The sequence below is a fragment of the Pleurodeles waltl genome, chromosome 12 (assembly GCF_031143425.1).
Source record: "Pleurodeles waltl isolate 20211129_DDA chromosome 12, aPleWal1.hap1.20221129, whole genome shotgun sequence".
NCBI classification, from domain to species: domain Eukaryota; kingdom Metazoa; phylum Chordata; class Amphibia; order Caudata; family Salamandridae; genus Pleurodeles; species Pleurodeles waltl.
This window is the reverse complement of record NC_090451.1, coordinates 610744710-610767136: the sequence shown is the minus strand read 5'-3', so window position 1 is coordinate 610767136 and position 22427 is coordinate 610744710. Positions and strand designations below refer to the sequence as shown.

Here is a 22427-nt window from a genome sequence, read left to right as displayed (position 1 = left end):
TATAACAATCACACAGACACTAATTATAAACATTAATCAAATTTATGATAATTTAATTTTGTAAATGTTTAAGAATAACTAAAAACTGTACAAAACTTACAAACACAACAATAAAGATGCAAGTAAAGAACACACATTACAAACAAAAGTATAGATTAACCCATAAACATTATATATTATACAGTATTTTCACAAACTATATATTTGAATAGTAGTATTAAAAACAACACTCAACCCCTTCTGTGCTGAGGACGTAATGGTTATGTCCTACGGCACAGTGCTGCTGTGCCCAGGACATAGCCATTACGTCCTGGGCACCCAGCCTAGAGGGAGCGCTAGCGCTCCCTCTGTGGGGTTCCCCCCCACCCCCCCAAGTCAGGGATGGAAGGGGAAGCCCTTCCCCTTCCACCCCCGACACCCCCCACCCCCCCTGTGACGTCTGCGCGCGAGCACGCGCTGACAATCACAATACCTCCTCCTGAGGCTGAGCTTCCAGCACGACGATCGGAAGAGAAATGCAAAGCATTTCTCTTCCGATCATGGGGAGGAGGCAGAGAGGCTTCAAAGGGAAGGAAATGTATTTCCTTCCCTTTGAAGTCTCTCTCTGCGTTTTGGCAGCCGGATTGTAAAGCAATCCGGCTGTCAAAACACCCACTTGACACCAGGGATGTATTTTTTATTTATGAAACTGACAAAAGGGAGCGACCCCTTGGGCAAGGGTCGCTCCCAGGGGGGGCTTTTTTTTTTAAGGCCTTTTCTGCCCCCCCTGGGGCACCAGGGATAAAAAATGTTTTTTATTTTTTTTGTTTAGTTTTTGTTTTTTGAGGTGGGGAGCGACCCCTTAGGCAAGGGTCGCTCCCATAGGGGGCAAATTATATTTAGGCCATTTCAGCCCCCCTTGGGGGCAGATTGGCCTATTTTTATGAGGCCAATCTGCCCCCAAGGGGGGCAGAAACCACTAGACACCAGCAAGTTTTTTTTGTTGGTTTGTTTTTCACGTAAGGGGAGCGACCCCTTAGGGAAGGGTCGTTCCCCTGGGGGGCAAATTTATTTTAGGCCATTTCTGCCCCCCATGGGGGCAGATCAGCCTATTTTTATTAGGCCGATCTGCCCTCACGGGGGCAAAAACCACTAGGCACCAGGGATTTTTTTTGTTGTTTTGTTTTACAGATGGGGAGCGTCCCCTTTGGCAAGGGTCGCTCCCCTGGAGGGGCAAATTGTATTTAGGCCATTTCTGCCCGCTTTGGGGGCAGATCGGCCGATTTTAGGTCAATCTGCCCCCAAGGGGGGGCAGAAACCACTAGGCACCAGGGATCTTTTTTTTGCACCGTCACGCAAGGGGAGCGACCTTGTAGGCAAGGGTCGCTCCCCAGGGGTGTGTGGGGGGGCAAATTTATTTTAGGCCATTTCTGCCCCCCCTGGGGGCAGATCGGCCTATTGGTATTAGGCCGATCTGCCCCCGGGGGGGGCAGAAACCTCTAGGCGCCAGGGCAAATTGTTATTTTGTGTTTTTTTTTTTTGTTTGTTTTTTTAGAGATGGGGAGCGACCCATTAGGCAAGGGTCGCTCCCCTGGGGGGCAAATTGTATTTAGACCATTTCTGCCCCCCATGGGGGCAGATTGGCCGATTGTATGTCAATCTGCCCCCAAAGGGGGCAGAAACCTCTAGGCACCAGGGATCTTTTTTTTGCGCCGTCACGCAAGGGGAGCGACCTTGTAGGCAAGGGTCGCTCCCCGGGGGGGTTGGGGGGGGCAAATTTATTTTAGGCCATCGGCCTATTGGTATTAGGCCGATCTGCCCCCAGGGGGGGGCAGAAACCTCTCGGCGCCAGGGCAAACTGTTTTTTGTGTTTTTTTTTTTGTTTGTTTGTTTTTTTAGAGATTGGGTGCAACCCATTAGGCAAGGGTCGCTCCCCTGAGGGGCAAATTGTATTTAGAACATTTCTGCCCCCCTTGGGGGCAGATTGGCCGATTGTAGGTCAATCTGCCCCCAAGGGGGGCAGAAACCACTAGGCACCAGGGATCTTTTTTTTGCGCCGTCACGCAAGGGGAGCGACCTTGTAGACAAGGGTCCCTCCCCGGGGGGTTGGAGGGGCAAATTTATTTTAGGCCATTTCTGCCCCCCTGGGGGCAGATCGGCCTATTGGTATTAGGCCGATCTGCCCCCAGGGGGGGCAGAAACCTCTAGGCGCCAGGGCAAATTGTTTTTTTGTGTTTTGTTTTTTGTTTGTTTGTTTTTTTAGAGATTGGGAGTGACCCATTAGGCAAGGGTCGCTCCCCTGAGGGGCAAATTGTATTTAGACCATTTCTGCCCCCCTTGGGGGGCAAATTGGCCGATTGTAGGTCAATCTGCCCCCAAGGGGGGCAGAAACCACTAGGCACCAGGGATTTTTTTTTTTTGCGCCGTCACGCAAGGGGAGCGACCTTGTGCAGAAACCTCTAGGCGCCAGGACAAATTTTTTTTTTGTGTTTTTTTTTTTGTTTGTTTGTTTTTTTAGAGATGGCGAGCGACCCATTAGGCAAGGGTCGCTCCCCTGGGGGCCAAATTGTATTTAGACCATTTCTGCCCCCCTAGGGGGCTGATTGGTCAATTTTAGGTCAACCTGCCCCCAAGGGGGCAGAAACCACTAGGCACTGGGGATTTTTTTTTGGGGCGCCAATGTCACGCAGGGGAGCGACCCCATAGGCAAGGGTCGCTCCCGGGGGGATGGGGGACAGATTTTTTTTAGGCCATTTCTGCCGCCCCCGGGGCCGGCTGAGATAGAGGCCAAAATCCACAGGTAGGCATCTTTTTCGATGAAAAAATGTGATATGTCCACGTTGTGTTTTGGGCCATTTCCTGTCGCGGGCGCTAGGCCTACCCACACAAGTGAGGTATCATTTTTATCGGGAGACTTATGGGAACACTGGGTGGAAGGAAATTTGTGGCTCCTCTCAGATTCCAGAACTTTCTGTCACCGAAATGTGAGGAAAACGTGTTTTTTTTAGCCAAATTTTGAGGTTTGCAAAGGATTCTGGGTAACAGAACCTGGTCAGAGCCCCAGAAGTCACCCCATCTTTGATTCCCCTGGGTTTCTAGTTTTCAAAAATGCGCTGGTTTTCTAGGTTTCCCCAGGTGCCGGCTGAGCTAGAGGCCAAAATCCACAGGTAGGCACTGTTTTCGATGAAAAAATGTGATATGTCCACGTTGTGTTTTGGGCCATTTCCTGTCGCGGGCGCTGGGCCTACCCACACAAGTGAGGTATCATTTTTATCGGGAGACTTGGGGGAACACTGTGTGGAAGGAAATTTGAGGCTCCTCTCAGATTCCAGAACTTTCTGTCACCGAAATGTGAGGAAAATGTGTTTTTTTAGCCACATTTTGAGGTTTGCAAAGGATTCTGGGTAACAGAACCTGGTCAGAGCCCCACAAGTCACCCCATCTTTGATTCCCCTGGGTTTCTAGTTTTCAAAAATGCGCTGGTTTTCTAGGTTTCCCCAGGTGCCGGCTGAGCTAGAGGCCAGAATCCACAGGGAGGCACTGTTTTCTATGAAAAAATGTGATGTGTCCACGTTGTGTTTTGGGCCATTTCCTGTCGCGGGCGCTAGGCCTACCCACACAAGTGAGGTATAATTTTTATCGGGAGACTTGGGGGAACGCTGGGTGGAAGGAAATTTGTGGCTCCTCTCAGATTCCAGAACTTTCTGTCACCGAAATGTGAGGAACACTTGTTTTTTTAGCCAAATTTTGAGGTTTGCAAAGGATTCTGGGTAACAGAACCTGGTCAGAGCCCCACAAGTCACCCCATCTTGGATTCCCGTGGGTTTCTAGTTTTCTAAAATGCGCTGGTTTGCTAGGTTTCCCCAGGTGCCTGCTGAGCTAGAGGCCAAAATCCACAGGTAGGCACTGTTTTCTATGAAAAAATGTGATGTGTCCACGTTGTGTTTTGGGCCATTTCTTGTCGCGGGCGCTAAGCCTACCCACACAAGTGAGGTATCATTTTTATCGGGAGACTTGAGGGAACGCTGGGTGGAAGGAAATTTGTGGCTCCTCTCAGATTCCAGAACTTTCTGTCACCGAAATTTGAGGAAAATGTGTTTTTTTTAGCCACATTTTGAGGTATGCAAAGGATTCTGGGTAACAGAACCTGGTCAGAGCTCCACAAGTCACCCCATCTTGGATTCCCCTAGGTCTCTACTTTTCAAAAATGCACCGGTTTAGTAGGTTTCCCTGGGTGCCGGCTGAGCTAGAGGCCAAAAGCTACAGGTAGGCACTTTGCAAAAAACACCTCTGTTTTCTTTAAAAAAATGTGATGTGTCCACGTTGTGTTTTGGGGCGTTTCCTGTCACGGGCGCTAGGCCTACCCACACAAGTGAGGTATCATTTTTATCGGTAGACTTGGGGGAACGCTGGGTGGAAGGAAATATGTGGCTCCTCTCAGATTCCAGAACTTTCTGTCACCGAAATGTGAGGAAAATGTATTTTTTTAGCCAAATTTTGAGGTTTGCAAAGGATTCTGGGTAACAGAACCTGGTCAGAGCCCCACAAGTCACCCCATCTTGGATTCCCCAAGGTCTCTAATTTTCAAAAATGCACAAGTTTGGTAGGTTTCCCTAGGTGCCGGCTGAGCTTGAGGCCAAAATCTACAGGTAGGCACTTTGCAAAAAACACCTCTGTTTTCTTTAAAAAAATGTGACGTGTCCACGTTGCGTTTTGGGGCGTTTCCTGTTGCGGGCGCTAGGCCTACCCACACAAGTGAGGTATCATTTTTATTGGGAGACTTGGGGGAACATAGATTAGCACAAACAAGTGTTATTGCCCCTTGTCTTTCTCTATATTTTTTCCTTCCAAATATAAGAGAGTGTGTAAAAAAGACATCTATTTGGGAAATGCCCTGTAATTCACATGCTAGTATGGTCACCCCGTAATTCAGAGTTGTGCAAATAACCACTGCTCCTCAAAACCTTATCTTGTGCCCTTTTTGGAAATACATAGGTTTTCTTGATAGCTATTTTTCACTCTTTATATTTCAGCAAATGAATTGCTGTATACCCGGTTTAGAATGAAAACACACTGCAAGGTGCAGCTCATTTATTGGCTCTGGGTACCTAGGGTTCTTGATGAACCTACAAGCCCTATATATCCCCGCAACCAGAGAAGTCCAGCAGACATAACGGTATATTGCTTTCGAAAATCTGACATTGCAGGAAAAAGTTACAGAGTAAAACGTAGAGAAAAATTGATATTTTTTTCACCTCAATTTCAATATTTTTCTTTTTCAGTTGTTATTTTCTGTAGGAAACCCTTGTAGGATCTACACAAATTACCCCTTGCTGAATTCAGAATTTTGTCTACCTTTTAGAAATGTTGCGGTTTCTGGGATCCAGCATTGGTTTCATGCCCATTTCTGTCACTGACTGGAAGGAGGCTGAAAGCACAAAAATTTTTAAAAATGGGGTATGTCCCAGTAAAATGCCAAAATTGTGTTGAAAAATTGGGTTTTCTGATTCAAGTGTGCCTGTTCCTGAAAGCTGGGAAACTGGTGATTTTAGCATTGCAAACCCTTTGTTGATGCCATTTTCAGGGAAAAAACCACAAACCTTCTTCTGCAGACCCTTTTTCCTATTTTTTTTTTGAAAAACGAAATTTTCACTGTATTTTGGCTAATTTCTTGGCCTCCTTCTGAGGAACCCACAAAGTCTGGGTACTTCTAGAATCCCTACGATGTTGGACAAAAAGGACGCAAATTTGGCGTGGGTAGCTTATGTGAACAAAAAGTTATGAGGGCCTAAGCGCGAACTGCACCAAATAGCCAAAAAAAGGCTCGGCACAGGAGGGGGAAAAGGCCTGTCAGCGAAGGGGTTAAAACAATAGTCTTAATTTCAATATTCCTGTCAACTATATTTTTGACATCTCGATATTCATGACACAATATTTATGTATCACTATATTATTTATTTAATATTTTTACATACACCGCCTGCACATTATTCAGACCTGGATGTCCTGTGCCTATCTGAAGCTCAATGCAGCCAAGACAGAATTCCTGTTATTTGCCATGAACAAACAGGAAATAGTACAAACCTGTTTTAATGACATGTACCTTCATGACTTTGAACCTCAACTTTCACTGAATGCCAAGTTACTTGGATTCTCCATGGAAGCCAATCTCACCCTGAAGAAACACATTGCCAAAAAAAAAGACTGTTGAGTAGCAGCTCTGTCTTCCAAAGAATGTAAACATATTTTTTCCAGAAAGCTGCCTCAGAACTGCTATCCAAGCACTTTTACCCTTGCATCTTGATGATGGTAAAGTCCCATTAGCAGCCTTCAGGGATTGCCTACACCTTGCAGCACAACTCATCTCTGGCCTAAAGAAATATGATCACATCACAACCAACCAGATGGAACTCTATTGGCTCCCCTTACTGGCCTGCATCATCTTCAAAATTGGCTGCATCGTTTATAATGCCAACACCACCAGCACCGCTACTTGTCTTGCAGACAAGCTGACCATCTCTGGTGGTTCTCGGCACACACACTCAACCAGGACACCATCAAACTGCAGACTAAGAAGTATCTAAAAAAAATAAAAAAATGCAGCAGGCCTTTTCCATCTATGCACCCAGAATCTGGAACAGCATTCCCAAATACTTCAGATTGGCCCCAACACTCTTCCAATTTAGGAAAAAGTTGGAAACACACCAGGTTAAAGAGCACTACGTCGCAAGGCATTAACAGTTCACAAACTAGCTACACCTCTCTGTTCACTCATTGGCTTTATGCTTGTTTCTGACTCTGTACAGTGCTCTGGTGCCTTTTGGTTAAGTTCACACTATAGAAATACCACATACTTTCAGGTTAGAGAGCTTCAGACTGTAGGGCTAGTTCAGGGCCAGCTTTAGGGCTGTTGGCACTAAGTGCGACAATGTTTGTTGTTGCCCCGCAATGACCACCTCCGCCATTGATTCCCCAACCACCATCCTTTAACAGTACCTCTCAAGTCTCCATTACCACTCTCAGATGCATTTAATTAGTTTTATAGCACTACTCGGACCAATGTAGGGCGTTAGAGCGCAGAGACAATCACTCAAACGTGTGTAAAGGATATGTTACATAAGACAGAGGACTACAAGGTATAGGTGTCATGTCATCGATACTGGTACTCAGTATAGTTTGAGTGCATGGTCTACAGAAGCAAAAACTCAGAAATTTAAAATTTAAAATGTGACACCAGGATTGGGGGTTCTCTTTATTAAGAAAAAAATGATTTCCACATGCATGGACCCCTTTTGCAGCATTAGGATAATAAAAAACTTGGGGAAAAGTCATAACCTCTAATCAATACCTTGCAGTTCTTTCTTAGGATTTTAACTAACAAAATGAACTGTCACAGTAACCCATGGACCGCTTTTCATTATACGCACTTTCTGATTTGCATGGTACGTATTCTTTGCAGCAGGCCCATCAACCTTCTCCTCTACCTTAGGATGAGTCAAAAGTTCCGATCTCTCTCCTGGAAGAATGTTAATAACCGGAGTTATCTTGACATTTTTATTGTTGACTAAAAATTGCTGGAGGCAAGGAACTGGCAGCAGGTGCGTTTAAAATCATAATACACTTGCAAACAAGGCGCCCCCACCTGAAGTCGTCACCTGGTGCGGTTGCACCGGTCGCACCACCCTAGTGCAGGCCCTGGGCTTGTTTGAGAAGGTGTGGCACTCTCATATGAAAAGCACCGGGACAAGGAAGCGGAATGGGAGTAAACAGCTCTTGTTTATTGCTACAGTATGGGTATTTTTTCCAATCTTTGTGGATGATTTAAGGACAATGTTCTTAGGCTGACAAACCCTGAACAAGTGTCTTTGCTGCTGCAACGAATGGGAAGTGATCAGTTGCGATTACCATAGAGAGGCAGAGATGGCATCCTTTACAAGTTTCATAGCTTTTGCTAGCACATACCTAAAATATATTGTTTCTGTGCAGTGGTAAATTCCTCATTGGTTTGCCCCATTTAAATGGCTAACATAAAAAAACTTAAAAACGACGTATGAAGGTTGACAACCTGTTACATGGTTTAATTATCGGTACAAGGTGTAATTATTAAGTAAAAATTCTCAAATTGCGAAGGCGTTTTGGGAAAAAATAAGAAAAAACGTTTATAACTTTCAAGCTGCTTTGTATCACCCACAAAGCTATACATGGAACAGGGCCGCTTTTTATCAGAAAGAAAATTACCAAATACATCCAACAAAGAACCCTCCGCTCAAGACTGGCACCCCGCCTTAGAACACCACCATACAAGAAAAAGACTATAGGTGGAACATCCTCTCCGTCCAAGCAGCCAAACTATGGAATTCATTACCCCCAACTATAAGAGCCACAGATAACTTTCTTGTCTTCAGAAAACTACTCAAGAGTTGGCTCTTTCCTTCATAACCACCTTTTTCAAACAACTATGAACTGCATATGCCTTTGTGGATAAATATTTTTCTCAGTTTATATGTATATTTCTATTTATTTATAGTTTATTTTGAAAATATGTATTGCTACTGTTATAACAATAAAATACACACACACTCTTTAAACCTGTCTAAGTATTTTTTACCCATGATTCTAATTATGTATTGTATGTGCATATGTGTGTGTATTCATGTGTGTGTAGATATATATATATATATATATGTGTATATGTTGTTTCTGTGCTTGGCATGTTCGTGGATCATTGCATGGCTCCTGGGTGGGTTGTTATACTAGATATCTATGGATTCCTGCTCTCATCTTATCAAACTTATCTACTCATCACTCTTATGTCATGTCTCTATCAAACTATCTTCCATCCTCACTCTGACTCATCCCAAATCCCTTCTACCACTTTCATCTCCTAAATATCTCTGCCTAAGCTCTTCCCTCCACCTCCACATCTAACTCACCAAACCTCACTCTACCTCTGTGAACTCCCACACAACCCTACTAAATTCTCCTGCATTCATCTCACCCTGCTACTATGCTCTCCCTAACCCTTCCACATACTCTTCCCCCTCCGCCCCCCTTTATTCATCCCAAGCCTTTGGGTTGAGTAAATGAAGGATATACTCCCAAATTAACACTTCTGGATTTCTTTCCTCCTCCACCCCTCCATTACTCCAGTCAATCTAACTAACAAACTCTCATATCCACGGCTCAAATTAACTCATAATAATACTAAAACCGTACTCATTATTAAACGATACTAATCCATCACTAATTCTTGTTGGGTTCCGGAGTAGCGTGCTACTCATCGAAAAGCGCTTTGACGCCTCGTCAGGGGTAATAAGCGCTATATAAATACGATTACAATACAATACAATAATGGGAGGCTGTAGCCACAATCCACAGCCCGATCAAACAGAAGTTACAACGAAGGACGGCTCATGCTGTGCTAAGATGCAAGTGTTCTTGAATGCCAATTCGGCTTCTTTTGGTGCATAAACAACTACATAAGTGTGCCTTGGTGCCCGCTCTTCTCATTCAGTAGGTGTGGGTTAGACATACCTGAATGTGGAGTTACACAGCACAAATTATTTTTGCAGGTGTTTGCTGGATCAAAACTAGTGAAAAAATGTGCAGAAAACTGCCATGTGAACATCGACTAGAAACCAGAAAGAAACTAGTGCTCAAAAAATCGTTTTCACTCTGTGCCCCTCGCTAAACTACTAATAAAATACTATTGATGGGGATGATGTCAGGGCACTGGAATTATGCAATTTTGCAGCTGTAGGTGTTTGCCGCATTTGCCACATAATTCATAATCAGCAGCATACTCTGTAGATTTTAACAAAAAAAGCTTTCTACCTCAAACGGATCAAACGTTACTAAAAACGTTTCTGCCCCAGCCTGGCGCAGAGGGTTAATGTGCATGCTGATCTGTATTTTATGTGGATAGCTGAGTGGATTAGTAAAGCTGGTTTTTATCAGAGCCTTAAAACAAATGTAATGTCTGTGAGAGGGGAACTATGGAAGGCTGAGGGGCACTTTTGCCTGGTGGTAGTGCGGGAATCGGAGAGGAAGTCATGAGCAGATGCGGCAAAAAAGATTGTGCACAGGGCGCCACCAGTCCGGCCCCTGCTCAGAGACACGCCCTTCTGCTAGAATGAGCGCAGCCTCTCGCTGCTTCTGACATCGCTCACAATGGAAGGGTCCCTCAACTACAGAAAAACTACAGGATTCCTTTTCTTACTCATGACGCTACTGTTTTCAGGTAATGGTCGCATAGTTTAAAAGACATTTGTTAAAATGTCTCTTTTTCAGCGTTGCGTAAACGTCCCGCGCTTGCAGTCTATTCAGGTACTCTGCTGAAGCGAGTACTGCCGTTGCTATTTGAAAAGTTCACAGGGCACCCACCACATGTGCATTGACTCAGAGAGTTGGCGTGCGCGCGTGTTGTAAAATGGTGTCACATTTGTGTATTCCGGGGGTGTGTTGCCGAACCCACGGACTGCCTGGGGTGGCCACACCTTGCTGGCTCTCGGAGTCCTCCACAGAGGTGGTCTTGGACCATTGATGGCTTGTCTTGGTGGGCGGGAGGGACCTGTGAGGGTGCAAGAGCACACACAACTGGACGGTCTTTTCCAGCTCTGACTAGCCCCGGCAGCCCCAGTGCAGCTCCAGAGGGTAGTATGTATCATCATTACGTTTTTGTGGCGCAAGCAGAGCCAGTGCCTGAGAACAGATACTCGGTGCTACGCTGTCTCAACTAAGCCTTCGCCTGCTTGTTAAAGCAATACTTTATTTTATTTTCAAAATACATCATATTTCTACATGATGTTTGTTGCATGATTGAGATGTCAAGTATTTCCAGGGATCATCTCGCATAGGAGCTCTTAGAAGGCAGCCAGACTCATGGCTCGGCTCGCCCCACTGCTTAATTTGTGCTTGTTGTTTCCGGTACTGAGCACCGGCACTTATTTTTGAGGGCCGGGGCTTACCCTTCTCGCCTCAAGCATTTGCTGCGAGCAAAAGACACGTATGGGAAAGACGGAGGAAGAGAAAAACGAAAAAGCGTCTCAAAGGAAGAAAAGTAGAAAGCTGCAAGAGTGAGCTGAAGGGGCAGCGAGTGGCTTTATATGGATTGAAGAGGCCCGAGATGGCTTCAGGATTACGGCCCTCAGTATTCCGTGTCCACACATTTAACTGCAGCTGCCGCGTGTTTAAGAGGAGGGCTTTGGGCACCTGCACCTTTTATTTCCAAATTAAGCACTGGTTCGCCCTATTATTATTTTTTGGCTCGCCCACAGCCACTAAGACGTAGTTGCCACACTTGCACCAAGGTGCATTTTTACAAACAAAAATGTGCGTGCATCGGCCCGGCAGTATTACAAAGAAATGTACTGTTCCTCCAACCTTAATCTGTGTATCGTGTCCACATTCACTCGCGTGAGAGATTTGATCCGTCTCCCGCTACCAAATCAGGAGTAAGAATTATTCAGGCACCTTCGGTGCAGTCGCACCCACCGCCGGCTTTAATTTTTGGAGCTATGGATTTATTGTTCGTCATCGGACTTTGACACAAAGCAAGAGACGACACAAAAGGAAAAGATGAGGAACGAAGAAAGCATTAAGAGAAAGTAAGAATAAACAATCATTGGCAATGCCAATAAGTCTCGCTTTTGCGAGAGTTGGAGCTACTGGCGTTGTAAATTACAATGTCTTTTACCCATGTGATGAGAAGTGGATTTGTGCGGGTTGAATTGGAATTGTTGTGGAATAGTGTGGCATGGAAATGTGTGGTGTGGAGTGGATTTATGTAGTGCAATTATGTTGTATGTAAATAGCAATTATGTGGTATTTGAGTGTACTGGAATTATGTGGATGGGCTTGTGTGTTGGAGTGTAATTATGTGGAATGGTATCTTATGTTGTGTAGAGGTATGTTGTGGAGTTTAATTATGCGGTGTTGAAGTTTGTGGCATGGTGTGTTGTGGTAAATGTGTTGTTGAGTTGAATTATGGGGCGTGGAATGGAGATGTGTGGAGTGAAATTGTGTTGCGTAGAACTGTGTGGCAGTGAATGAATTTATGATGATTGGAATTATGGCAATGACATTGACTGTATTTATGTGAATTGTTGCTATGTGGCAGTTGCCAGTGTCCGAGAGTGGAATGGGAGGAGCAGAGTGTCCAAGACAGGATTTGCTGGAGTAGAGTGTCATAGAGTGGATTAGAGGGGAGCAGAGTTCAGTGGCAGAGTGTCATAGAGTGTTGTTGAGTGGCGTGGAATGGATTATGATGGACTGGGTTGGATTGGATTGAGGTAGTGGGTGAATTGGATTCAGGTGGATTGGATTGGGTTAGAGTGCCTTGGATTGGAGTTGGTGGACTGGATGGGGTGTATTGAATTAGGGTGGGGTAATTTGGATTACAGTAGGGTGGTTTGGAGTGGGGTTAATTAGAATGGAAGGGCGTCACACTTGAAAGGGGTGGACTGAATTCGAGTGGGGTGGATTGGATTGGATTGGATTGGAGTGAGGTGGATTGGAGTGTGGTGGGCTAGATAGATTGGATTGACTGGGATGGACTGGAGAGGGGTGGGGTGAAGTGGAGTGAATTGGGGTGGGGTGGGTGAGTTTGAGTGGAGCAGATTGGATTGAAGTGGGGTAGTTTGGAATGAGGTAGATTGGATTGGGTGGATTGGATTGGGGAGGGGTGGGGTGGTTTGGAATGGGGAGGAGTGGAGTGGGCTGTTTTGGATTGGAGTGGGGCAGATTGTTCTGGGTTGAAGTGGGGCTGACTGGAGTGAGGCAAATTGTTTTGGATTGGAGTGGGGCTGATTGTTTTGGACTGGAGTGGGGCAGATTGTTTTGGATTGGAGTGGGGTGGACTGTAGTGGGGTGGGTTGAGAGGATTGGAGTGTGGTGAATTGGATTGGGGTGAGTGGATTGGATTGAAGTGGGGTAGATTGGATTGGTCTGGAGTGGACTGGATCGAGTGAGAGGGGTTGGTGTGGTGTGAGGTGGGATGTATTGAAGTGGATTGGAGTGGAGCGGATTGGGGTGGTTTGGAGTGGGTGGATTTGAGTGTACTGCACAATTATGCATTAAATCATAATTTTAGAAATTACACATGAGAGAAACTGAGTCGCTTTGCAGTACGATAGACCTAATTTTTTTGAGACCAGCACCCACCAGCAAAAACAAAAGAAAACATGAGTGCACAGTGAAAATGGAAGACCTGGCAAAATAAAATAAAGTTAACTATAGAAAATACATCTTTGCAATTTTTTTGTCCTGCTGAGCACGTTTTTGTCAGTCACATGCCTTCTATTTGCATGGCACTAAAGGTTAACAAGAGCTGGAGTAGCTCCTTAAACAGTGCCACAAAGTTATTACTGAAAATGAAGGTCACTTTCTTGCCCAACAATATGACTACATAGTGAGGAGTTTGGTTAGTTACCTCATTAAAAATACACACACACAATGACCTACATATCACCCTTTTAGTAGTAAATTCTAAGAACTGACAGTTCTGCACATTAAGGTATCTACAAGAACATTGTTTGCTACATCTTACAAAACAGAAACTAAAGTGAAATGAGCTAAAGACACTCTAAATTGCATTGAAGCCCAATAAAAATGACAATTGAATACCTTAGGCCAGAGCTATAAGGTCTGCCCTGTTGGTTGTGCCTTTAATCGGCTCAGAGGAAATTATGTGCACATCTGCCTAAAGGAATGCTAGAGATATTCTATAGAAAATATTACAGTACACAAACATACATATGTTTTTTAAAGTTTACACCCCTTAATAAGGCGTAACAAGTAAATAGACACCTTCTAACAAAAGCTAAACTGATGCCAATTATAACACTAGGCAATACATTCCATAGGAAACTACTTAAATAGCAATGAATGTAACAATTAATATCGGGTAGTAGTCTACACAAAAGAACAACGGTGTGTGTGTTTTACTTCTGTAGAACTCGAAAAGTTATTTTGGAACCTTTTAGACAAGATGACAACTTGCAAACACATTTGTAAATCTATTTGATAAAAGAGACTTGCCACAGTGAAAAATACTAAGATCGATGCTGTATGAAGGAGTCTAAATGTCAAAACACAGTGCTTAATGTGAGTTGGTGAGAGCATGCTACACTCATTTTTGGGGACTGTCACTCATTTGTTGTGATCAAACATTTACCAAGAGCAAGACCAGGAGCAGCTCGCAAACAAGAAAGGAGAATATACAGGCATGCACACACTTAAGCACACACATATGCAAGCATGAGCAAGAAGCAGCAAATTAACTAAATACATGCAAGAAGGTATGTAAATCACACAAATGCAGAAAGCCACCTACGAAGCAGGCCCGATACTGCTGGAGAGGAGTACTCATACTAAATATACTGCTGGAGAGGGGTACTCATACTAAAATATATGCATGAGTGTATACCAATATAAACAGGTGAAGGAAAATACGCATATGCAAAAAGGCATTCGAAAACTAACATAAGCATATACAAGTAAACACATCCACAAACATTTCTAAAGTATGCAACATGTCCATCTAAAATTAATCAATGTATAAGCGTTATTAACTATATGCAGAAAGGCACACAAAACGTACAGAAGAATATTCCTAAAGACACACACACACAAACATACACAGGAAGGAATGGACACAATTGCTCACACAAACTTCTCAGAACAACAACGTCTTCTGGGAAATAAGCTAGAAGAGAAGAAATGACTGAGATCGTGGTGTGTGTGTGAGAAAATTTGAGGTTTTCCCTTTTGCAGTCTGGGAGAGACAAGGCAGATATGTTCCCTCAATATGTTTAGCCTCCGTCTCTTTCAATGCCTTTTCACAGTGAGATTAAGGAGATGGTTTTGCCTGACTGGAGGGATTTGGATAAGGGTTCTATTCCTAGATTCCTCTAGAAACCTTATATGATGGAACAGTCAGAGGATGCTTTGCCCCATTCATTTAAGGTTGATTCCATTCTTGTGCCACTATTTAGGAAAGCATCTTTGAATCCAGAAGACTGTGCCCCAGTGGATCCAACAAATAAGAAGGTTGACTTAGGCTTGAGGAGAGCTTTCTCAGCTGAAAATGTAGCTTTAAAAGCAGGCACACACTCAACTTATGTAGCACAAACCATGGTTAGAGACTTTGATAAGTTGTTGGATTTCATACCGAAAGGACTTTGATGACTTATTAGTGATGCTTGAGTTGCGATCAGTACTGTTATTGAAGACATTGGCTTTGATATTACCGAAACTATGGCCATGGCAGCAGGTGCAGTAGTTTCAGCTTGAAGAAATGTATGAATGTCTGAGTGAAAAACTGATGCAGCAGGAGGTCTGTCCTCTTAAAGTTTCCTTTAGATAACAAAATGCTATTTGGTTCTCAACAGGATGTTATGATCACTAAGCTTTTTAAAGATCATAATCACGTGCTGCCTTATAAGGGGAAATCTTCAACCCCTCATAAGTAGTCCTGGGGTTTTCTCTGCTAGGTCATCTACTAAGAAGGAGTAAAAGTCCTGATCTGATAAGAAGAGAAAATACCTGTAAAGGAAGCCCTATTCTAAAAGAGAATATTTCAAGCAGCCAGGGTCAAAGATATGAAGTCATCCTGACAACAATGGAGCCCAAGATCGGTCAATAACTCAGTTCTTTCTTCAGGTTTGGGAATAGACTATAATGAATGCATGCCTGTTGGATGTCATCAGAAATTGTTATGCAATATAATTTGTGGAACAGACATGCATATCTCCACATTTCTATCAGATGCTCTCAATAGCGGTTCTTAAGGTTTTCCATCAAGCAGGGTTTTCCAAAATTGGTCCTGTAGGGCTGGGTCCATGCCAGATTTTTAAGATAACTACATTTTTTTTTTAAACGTGGATATGCTAAAAATCTGGCATGGATCTGGCCCTCCAGGACCGACATTGGAGAACCCTGCCATAGAAAACCAGTACTTTCAATTTTGGGTTATACCCTTTGATTTAAAATCCAGGGGCATTCACAAAGTGTTGGTTCACAAGTGTTGGTTTTACATCAAAAGGGGGTGTTTGAGAAGCAGAGCTAGATCCCCACCAAGATGGGCACAACCTGCTGAAGTTCCAGTGAGGTGCTGTTCTCCCAGAGCTCCCCAAAACTGACTGAATAGAAGATGTAGCACACTTCTGGGCCCCATGCCAATAGACAATGCCGCCTGCTGCAACTGGGCCAGCCACTGTGAGGAGTCGGGAGCTATCCGGATGCTGAGGACTTTCAAGATGGACTCAGAGCTGAAGAGGAGCACTCTCCTGCCCCCAGGTGCCTGGACTGATCCCCCTTCACAATTGAGCCAGAGCAGACCTCCAGGGAAACCCTGTATGCCCACCCCCACACTGCACCTACAAAATAAGATCTGGCAGCCCAAGCCACACATCAATATTTAGGTCTGGGCCCCTCTGGGCATAGCACAAACTAATCTCTGCAGCACTCACTCCATCTGCAGCAGCCCCCCATGGAATGAGGAGCCAGCACCGCTAGCAATGCTAAGGGCAGCAACGACCTGTGAGTACGTCTCTCTAGGCATGCGTCTGCTTTCCCCTTCTTCTCTTCTTCTTTGTGGCCCTGCTGCAACTGCTAGCCTTCTCCCGTGGGTCCTGCAATAGACCCATTACACGCTTGAGGTTGCACCTGACCCAGGAGCAGTGAGGAGACACCCAGGTGGAGGGGCAAAGGATCACCTGTCTGACCCTGGCCAGTGTAACCCAAGCCAACCACTCCACATACCTGCAGATAGCCAAAACATTGTTGCAGCCACACAGGTCACCTTGAGACCTCATCACGCTTGGCCAGGGCACCAGAATTCAAAATAGCCCCCCGCCCCTCTGGGCTCTGGTTGTGATCACATATTGCCCAGAGGCAGGCGCCCTCCTGCGCCACTATGGATGACTGCAGGAGGCTCTCTGCCTATTTTTTCCCCTTGATCTCTGAGACACCAAGTCCACCCAACTAGTTGCAGGCAACCGATCATCAGAGTTCCCTGCCCTCTCCATACTGAAGAACAAGTGGGCAGTCCACCAATTGCTTTTTTCTGAGATGGTAGCCATCACAAGCATCCGATCCAGTCTTCACCGTTTTTCAAGCTTCCACAGGTCCCAGCTACAGACAGGGAAGCCTTATTGAGGAAGATCTTGGCCATTGGAGCTACCCTCTCAACCATAGATGGCAAAATGACATATCTCACTATGGAAGTTAACTCTCTGTGTATCGAGATGACCACTTTTCACTCCCTCCTGAACAACCTTGACTAACGGTTGGGGCACATGGAAACATAGGCGGTCATCGCCCGCCATGCGGTCACCGCCGAATGACCGCACCACGGTCAAAAGACCACGGCGGCCATTCTGGCTTTCCCGCTGGGCTGGCGGGTGCCCGCCAAAGGAGCGCCCGCCGGCCCAGCGGGAAAGACCCTGCAACGAGGAAGCCAGCTCCGAATGGAGCTAGCGGAGTTGCAGGGGTGCGACGGGTGCAGTGGCACCCGTCGCGATTTTCACTGTCTGCTAAGCAGACAGTGAAAATCTTTGTGGGGCCCTGTTAGGGGGCCCCTGCACTGCCCCCAGGGGCCCTACGACACCCGTTCCCACCATCCTGTTCCTGGCGGGTTTTACCGCCAGGAACAGGCTGGCGGGAAGGGGGTCGGAATCCCCATGGCGGCGCTGCAAGCAGCGCCGCCATGGAGGATTCCTTGGGCCAGGGGAAATCCGGCGGGAAACCGCCGGATCCCCTTTTCTGACCGTGGCTTTACCGCCGCGGTCAGAATAGCCCTGGAAGCACCGCCAGCCTGTTGGCGGTGCTTCCGTTGCCCTCCACCCCGGCGGTTTCATACCGCCAGGGTCGGAATGAGGGCCATAGTATTCAGGTTTTTAGATTCAGAGACACAGGCTTCCTAATCCAGAAAATCACAGATTCGGAAAGGTAAGATCTGCATTTTCATTGTTCCAGATGGACTGGAGGGAGAAGACATGTTCTTCAGGAATTTCCTGCCCTAGTTACTGTCATCCTACTTTTCTGAACCACTAGAATTTCAGAGAGCACATAGTATCCAGTCCCGCTCGACAGGGTCTGATCGATTGCCTTGCCTGACCTCCACCACCAACAGGCCAGAACCACATTAGGTGGTGAAGCACTGTCTGACCCCATTGCTCTTTGATGGCCATCATATCTGCCCTTCTGCTGATTAATCTCTAGCCGTCAACATCAGGCCACAAAGTTTCTCGCCCTTCCACCCAGACTCCGACATTGATATCTGAAATATTGATTTTTGGACCCAGCATGTATGTGGGTCACCTGCGATAGAAAGAACAACAACTTCATCCACACAATTGACTTACAATCCTTCCTGGATGACTTTGAGGTCTCCTAAATTGATATGAGGGCCCTTTTAGGTGCCTCCAAAAACCCACCTATGGAGAAGTCAGCATGGTTCTGCCCAACTCACACCAACAACATTATCACTGCCCAGGAATCAGAGCATGGATGCCTCAATCAGATGGTGGAAGATCTGAATAGGGAAAGAGTTAGGGACAAGACTCATTTCCACCTCAAGCAATCTTCAGCTCCCAAAATGGATGAGGAATCTGATCCTTAGTGTGCTCCCTCTTGAACCCTCCACAGCGATGACTAGGATGGCCCATGGCGAGGGACTGTCCTTCTTTGGGGTGCCACTTATTCTCTGAACTTGGCTGATTCCATATTCCTCACTAGTCTCTGGGTCTTGTTCTGAAGACACCTTCTGCTAGATAGGTGCTTGACTCTTACTGGATGACAGAGTTTAGAACAGTCCCGACCCCCTCTGGGAGGAAAGTGCATAGTCACAGAATCTCCTTTAATGCTGGAACCCCCCCCACCCCCATGTGGGACCGGTTGCCTTTTGAGCCCCCAGCTCCCAAGTATATCTCCCTTTGCACCCCACACCTTCATGCAGCTCCTGGCTCGTCATGGCAGGCTCCGCCCTTTTCTGCCCAACACGCTGCCCCATGGACATGGACTGTGGTGACCTTGATGGCTCCCCCTCCCTCAGGATACACCGCTTCTTCCAATTCGTGGCCTGCAGGTGAGCGAGCGCCGATGGCGAGGTCTTAGCTCAGGCCACCACAGAAGGTTTCCTCACACCCTTCCTTATTTGCCCAGCTCTTTACCCCCCAGCACTCCTCTCCCCTCAAGGCTCTTCTCTATCCTCCCCCTCACAAGAATGCCCCCTTTGTTGACTTTGCATCTTCAGCCTCACACACACACACAAGAATCTTTACCAGTGCATCTACTCTCCGAGACACCTATTTGAATCTGTCCACGCCCTCCACGATTGCCACACTGAATGTTAACAGCCTGACACACTACATCAAGCGCAGATAAGTTCTGCATTAATTAAGAATGACACAGCCATATTGCCCTCCTTCAAGAAACACACCTCACCCCTGAAGAGTCACTGAAACTTAAACAGGACAATAGCAGTCGCCAAACAGGGACCAACGGTGTACCCTCACCCTCATGCAGCTTCTCTAAAAAATGCGGGGTAGCCTTTCTCCTCAGACGCAACCTCTCCTGGAAGGTGTTCAAGACCTGGGCAGACAAGGCAGATCGTTAGGTCTTTGCAACAAAAATCACTTTCTGATAGAACACTGGTCCGTGGTTCAGTAAATGCACCCAACGTCGATAAGACCCGCTTTTCGACCAGTCGTTCTCAGATGCTCTTGGCCTCTAGCTGCACCCCTCTACTTCTGAGCGGTTACTGGAACTTAACTCTAGACCCAATTCTGGACAGTACAGGTGGCTTTGTACTTCAAACAAGACTGTACAGAGCGGTCCTGCTCGATCTTCTGTCAGACCATTTTCTGGTAGACGTGTGGTACCTTCTGCACCCCGCAAATAAGGAATATACTTTCCTCTCCTGCCCTCATGGCACTCAATCTTGTTTTCATTACTTTTTACTCAGGCACCCCGCTCCTACTGTCAGTTATGGGTTGTGCTATTCAGGAGCCGTCTATTACAAATTAGGGCATGGTCTGCTTGGACTTACAGTTTGGTACAGTCACCCTGCCCCTCTCCCCACCTCACCAATGGCAGAGACGAGCTTTTGCCTTCACTCTTCATGGACACAACAAAAAGCCATCTGGAGCCACATTCATTCATTTTTGAAGGATAATAATGTCTCCATCAGCTCAATATGGACCCTCTAAGCTGTGGAGAAGGTGACCCAGAGGGAGGGTCCTGTTGCAAGACTCTGCTGTCTCCAAAGTTCAGGCTCAAGAGGACCTCTGGATTGCAGAGGAGGTGGTGAAGGGCCTCTAATACACAGGGTCTCAGACGCAGAGCGCTGGAGCCGGATCTAACACTTCTGAACACCTTCTTTACCTCAGCAGCTGTAAAAGCGCTTTTGAAACTTAACTTAAATGGCACAAATCTGACCAGGGAGAAAAAGCAGGAAGATTGCTTGCTGCCCAATTGCGTCAATGCAATTCACAGATGTCGGTCACAGACATCCAGGATGCAAGTGGTGCTCTCCTGATCCACCTCCTGGAAATAGTGGAATGGTTTGTGACATTCTATTTGGAACTATATAACCCAGAATCTTTTGCCTCCTTAGCGCAGATTGGTGATTTTTCAGGTGCCATTTTGCCTACCCAGTATAGCAGTTGAGTTGTATCTGGAAGGCGTCATTACAGAAAAGGAAGTGACAGAGGCCATAGCAGCACTCTCCAGCTGTAAAGCCCCAGGAAAAAATTGATTCCCTGTGGAGTTTTATAAAAATGGGCAAACATCTACGGCACCCTTCTTGACTCAAGCATACAAGAGGCAGTGGAGAGTGGCTCCTTGGGATTGATTTCCAAGAAGACCAACATCACAGTCAACCTTAATGAGAGCTAGAAGTTATTCCCCTGTGCCAGCTATCACCCAATCTCATTGATCAATATAGATCTCAAAATCCTTGCTAAAATCCTGGCATTGAGACTTGGAAAGGTTATCACTCAACTGATCCATTGGTTCTAAACTGGTTTTGTCCTGGGTCGCACCTCGCATGATCAATCACGGAACCTCACCCATGTCCTGTGGCATGTCAGGGAGGACTTGGAAGAGAAGCTGGTGCTCTCCCTCGATGCTACAAAAGCATTTGATTGGGTGGAGGTGCCTTACCTCTTAAGGGGGATAACTAAAATAGGCCTCGGGGACCACTTCATCACAAAGGTCCAGCCCCTATAAGACACAGCCTTGGCTGCAGTTAAATGCAGGGGCTTTCTCTTGAGTGCACTTCAGATCCTCATGGGCTCTCAACAAGGCTGTGGGCTATCACATTTGCTCTTTCTAATGGCACTAGAACCCTTGTCTCTGGCTCACTGGACATGCATGGCGTAACCATCGGAGAAACCGCAATGAAGGTGCTACTTAATGAGGACAACATCTTCCTCCTCCTCTCCCATCCAAACTCCTCATTGACTGCAGCTATGTCCGTTATAAATTACTTCTAAGGTATATCAGAATACAAAATTAACTGGGCAAAGTGCGAGGCCTTTCAGCTGCCCAAGGGGAACACTAAGACATGCCTTTGTGGCCAGGAGATGAGATGGGTATCGAAGGGGCTCAGGTTCCCCGGCATCCGTGTGGACAGGAGCCTCTGATGGATTGTGGAAGATAATCTAATCCCCCTTTAGGCACAGTTCAAACAGTAATTCCTCAAATGGCAGCACCTGAACCTATCCCTGTGGAGCAATTTGCAAACTGTGAAGATGATGGTGCACCTAAGATAATGACGTTTTCAGTATGCTGCCCCTGAGAGTCCCCTGTATGCTTCTCCTGGGTTATGGGCGAACATCAGGTTGTATATATGGAGTTGTTGCTGCCCAAGATTGAGGGCTTCCATGCCTGGCCCAACATAAAGGCAGGGGGCATCCATCTGCCTCATTTCTTCTCTTACAGTCTGGCCTTCCACCTCTCCCAGCTTGCACCTTACCTGGTCTGCTCAGCAGAGAAACCAAGGTGGGTGTGGATTGAGCACCATCTTACTGGCCCTTCGTGCTCATCACCTCTGCTATTTACCACCCTCTCATCCTCCCTGGCAGAGCAAACCGGTTCTTGTGGACACATTTATGGCGTGGCAGCACCCATAAACTATTTGGTATTGACTTGTGACTCCACAGTAAGACGCCGCTGTACAATGCATCTCTTTGCATCTCTAGCAAACTGTTTTACTGGGCCACGTGAAGTGCAAAGGTGGTGCTCTACATCAATCATCTCCTCAGTGAGGGCATGCTTAAACCATTTCCAATGCTAAAGGGCGAGGTTTATCTCTCTCCGTCAGACCTCTGGAGATACTGTCAGCTGACCCACTGGTTGTGTCGATGCTCAGCCACCCAACCAGTGGATTTCTCAGCCTCACCCATTTTGCAGTAGCTCTGACTCTAGGGCGGACACACAAGGCT

At 46.1% G+C, this 22427-nt stretch overlaps 1 protein-coding gene across 3 annotated transcripts in view; it reads left to right on the top strand.

Annotated features, from left to right (window-relative positions):
• The first annotated feature begins 9989 nt into the window (after positions 1 to 9989).
• The window catches only part of LOC138267607 (SLAM family member 9-like), a 345225-nt gene continuing 332787 nt past the window's right edge, over positions 9990 to 22427 (top strand). For all 3 annotated transcript variants that reach the window (XM_069216670.1, XM_069216668.1, XM_069216669.1), the window contains exon 1: positions 9990 to 10219. In XM_069216670.1, the coding sequence (XP_069072771.1) occupies positions 10150 to 10219 (70 nt within the window). In that variant the 5' untranslated portion in view covers positions 9990 to 10149. The remainder of the gene's footprint in view (positions 10220 to 22427) is intronic.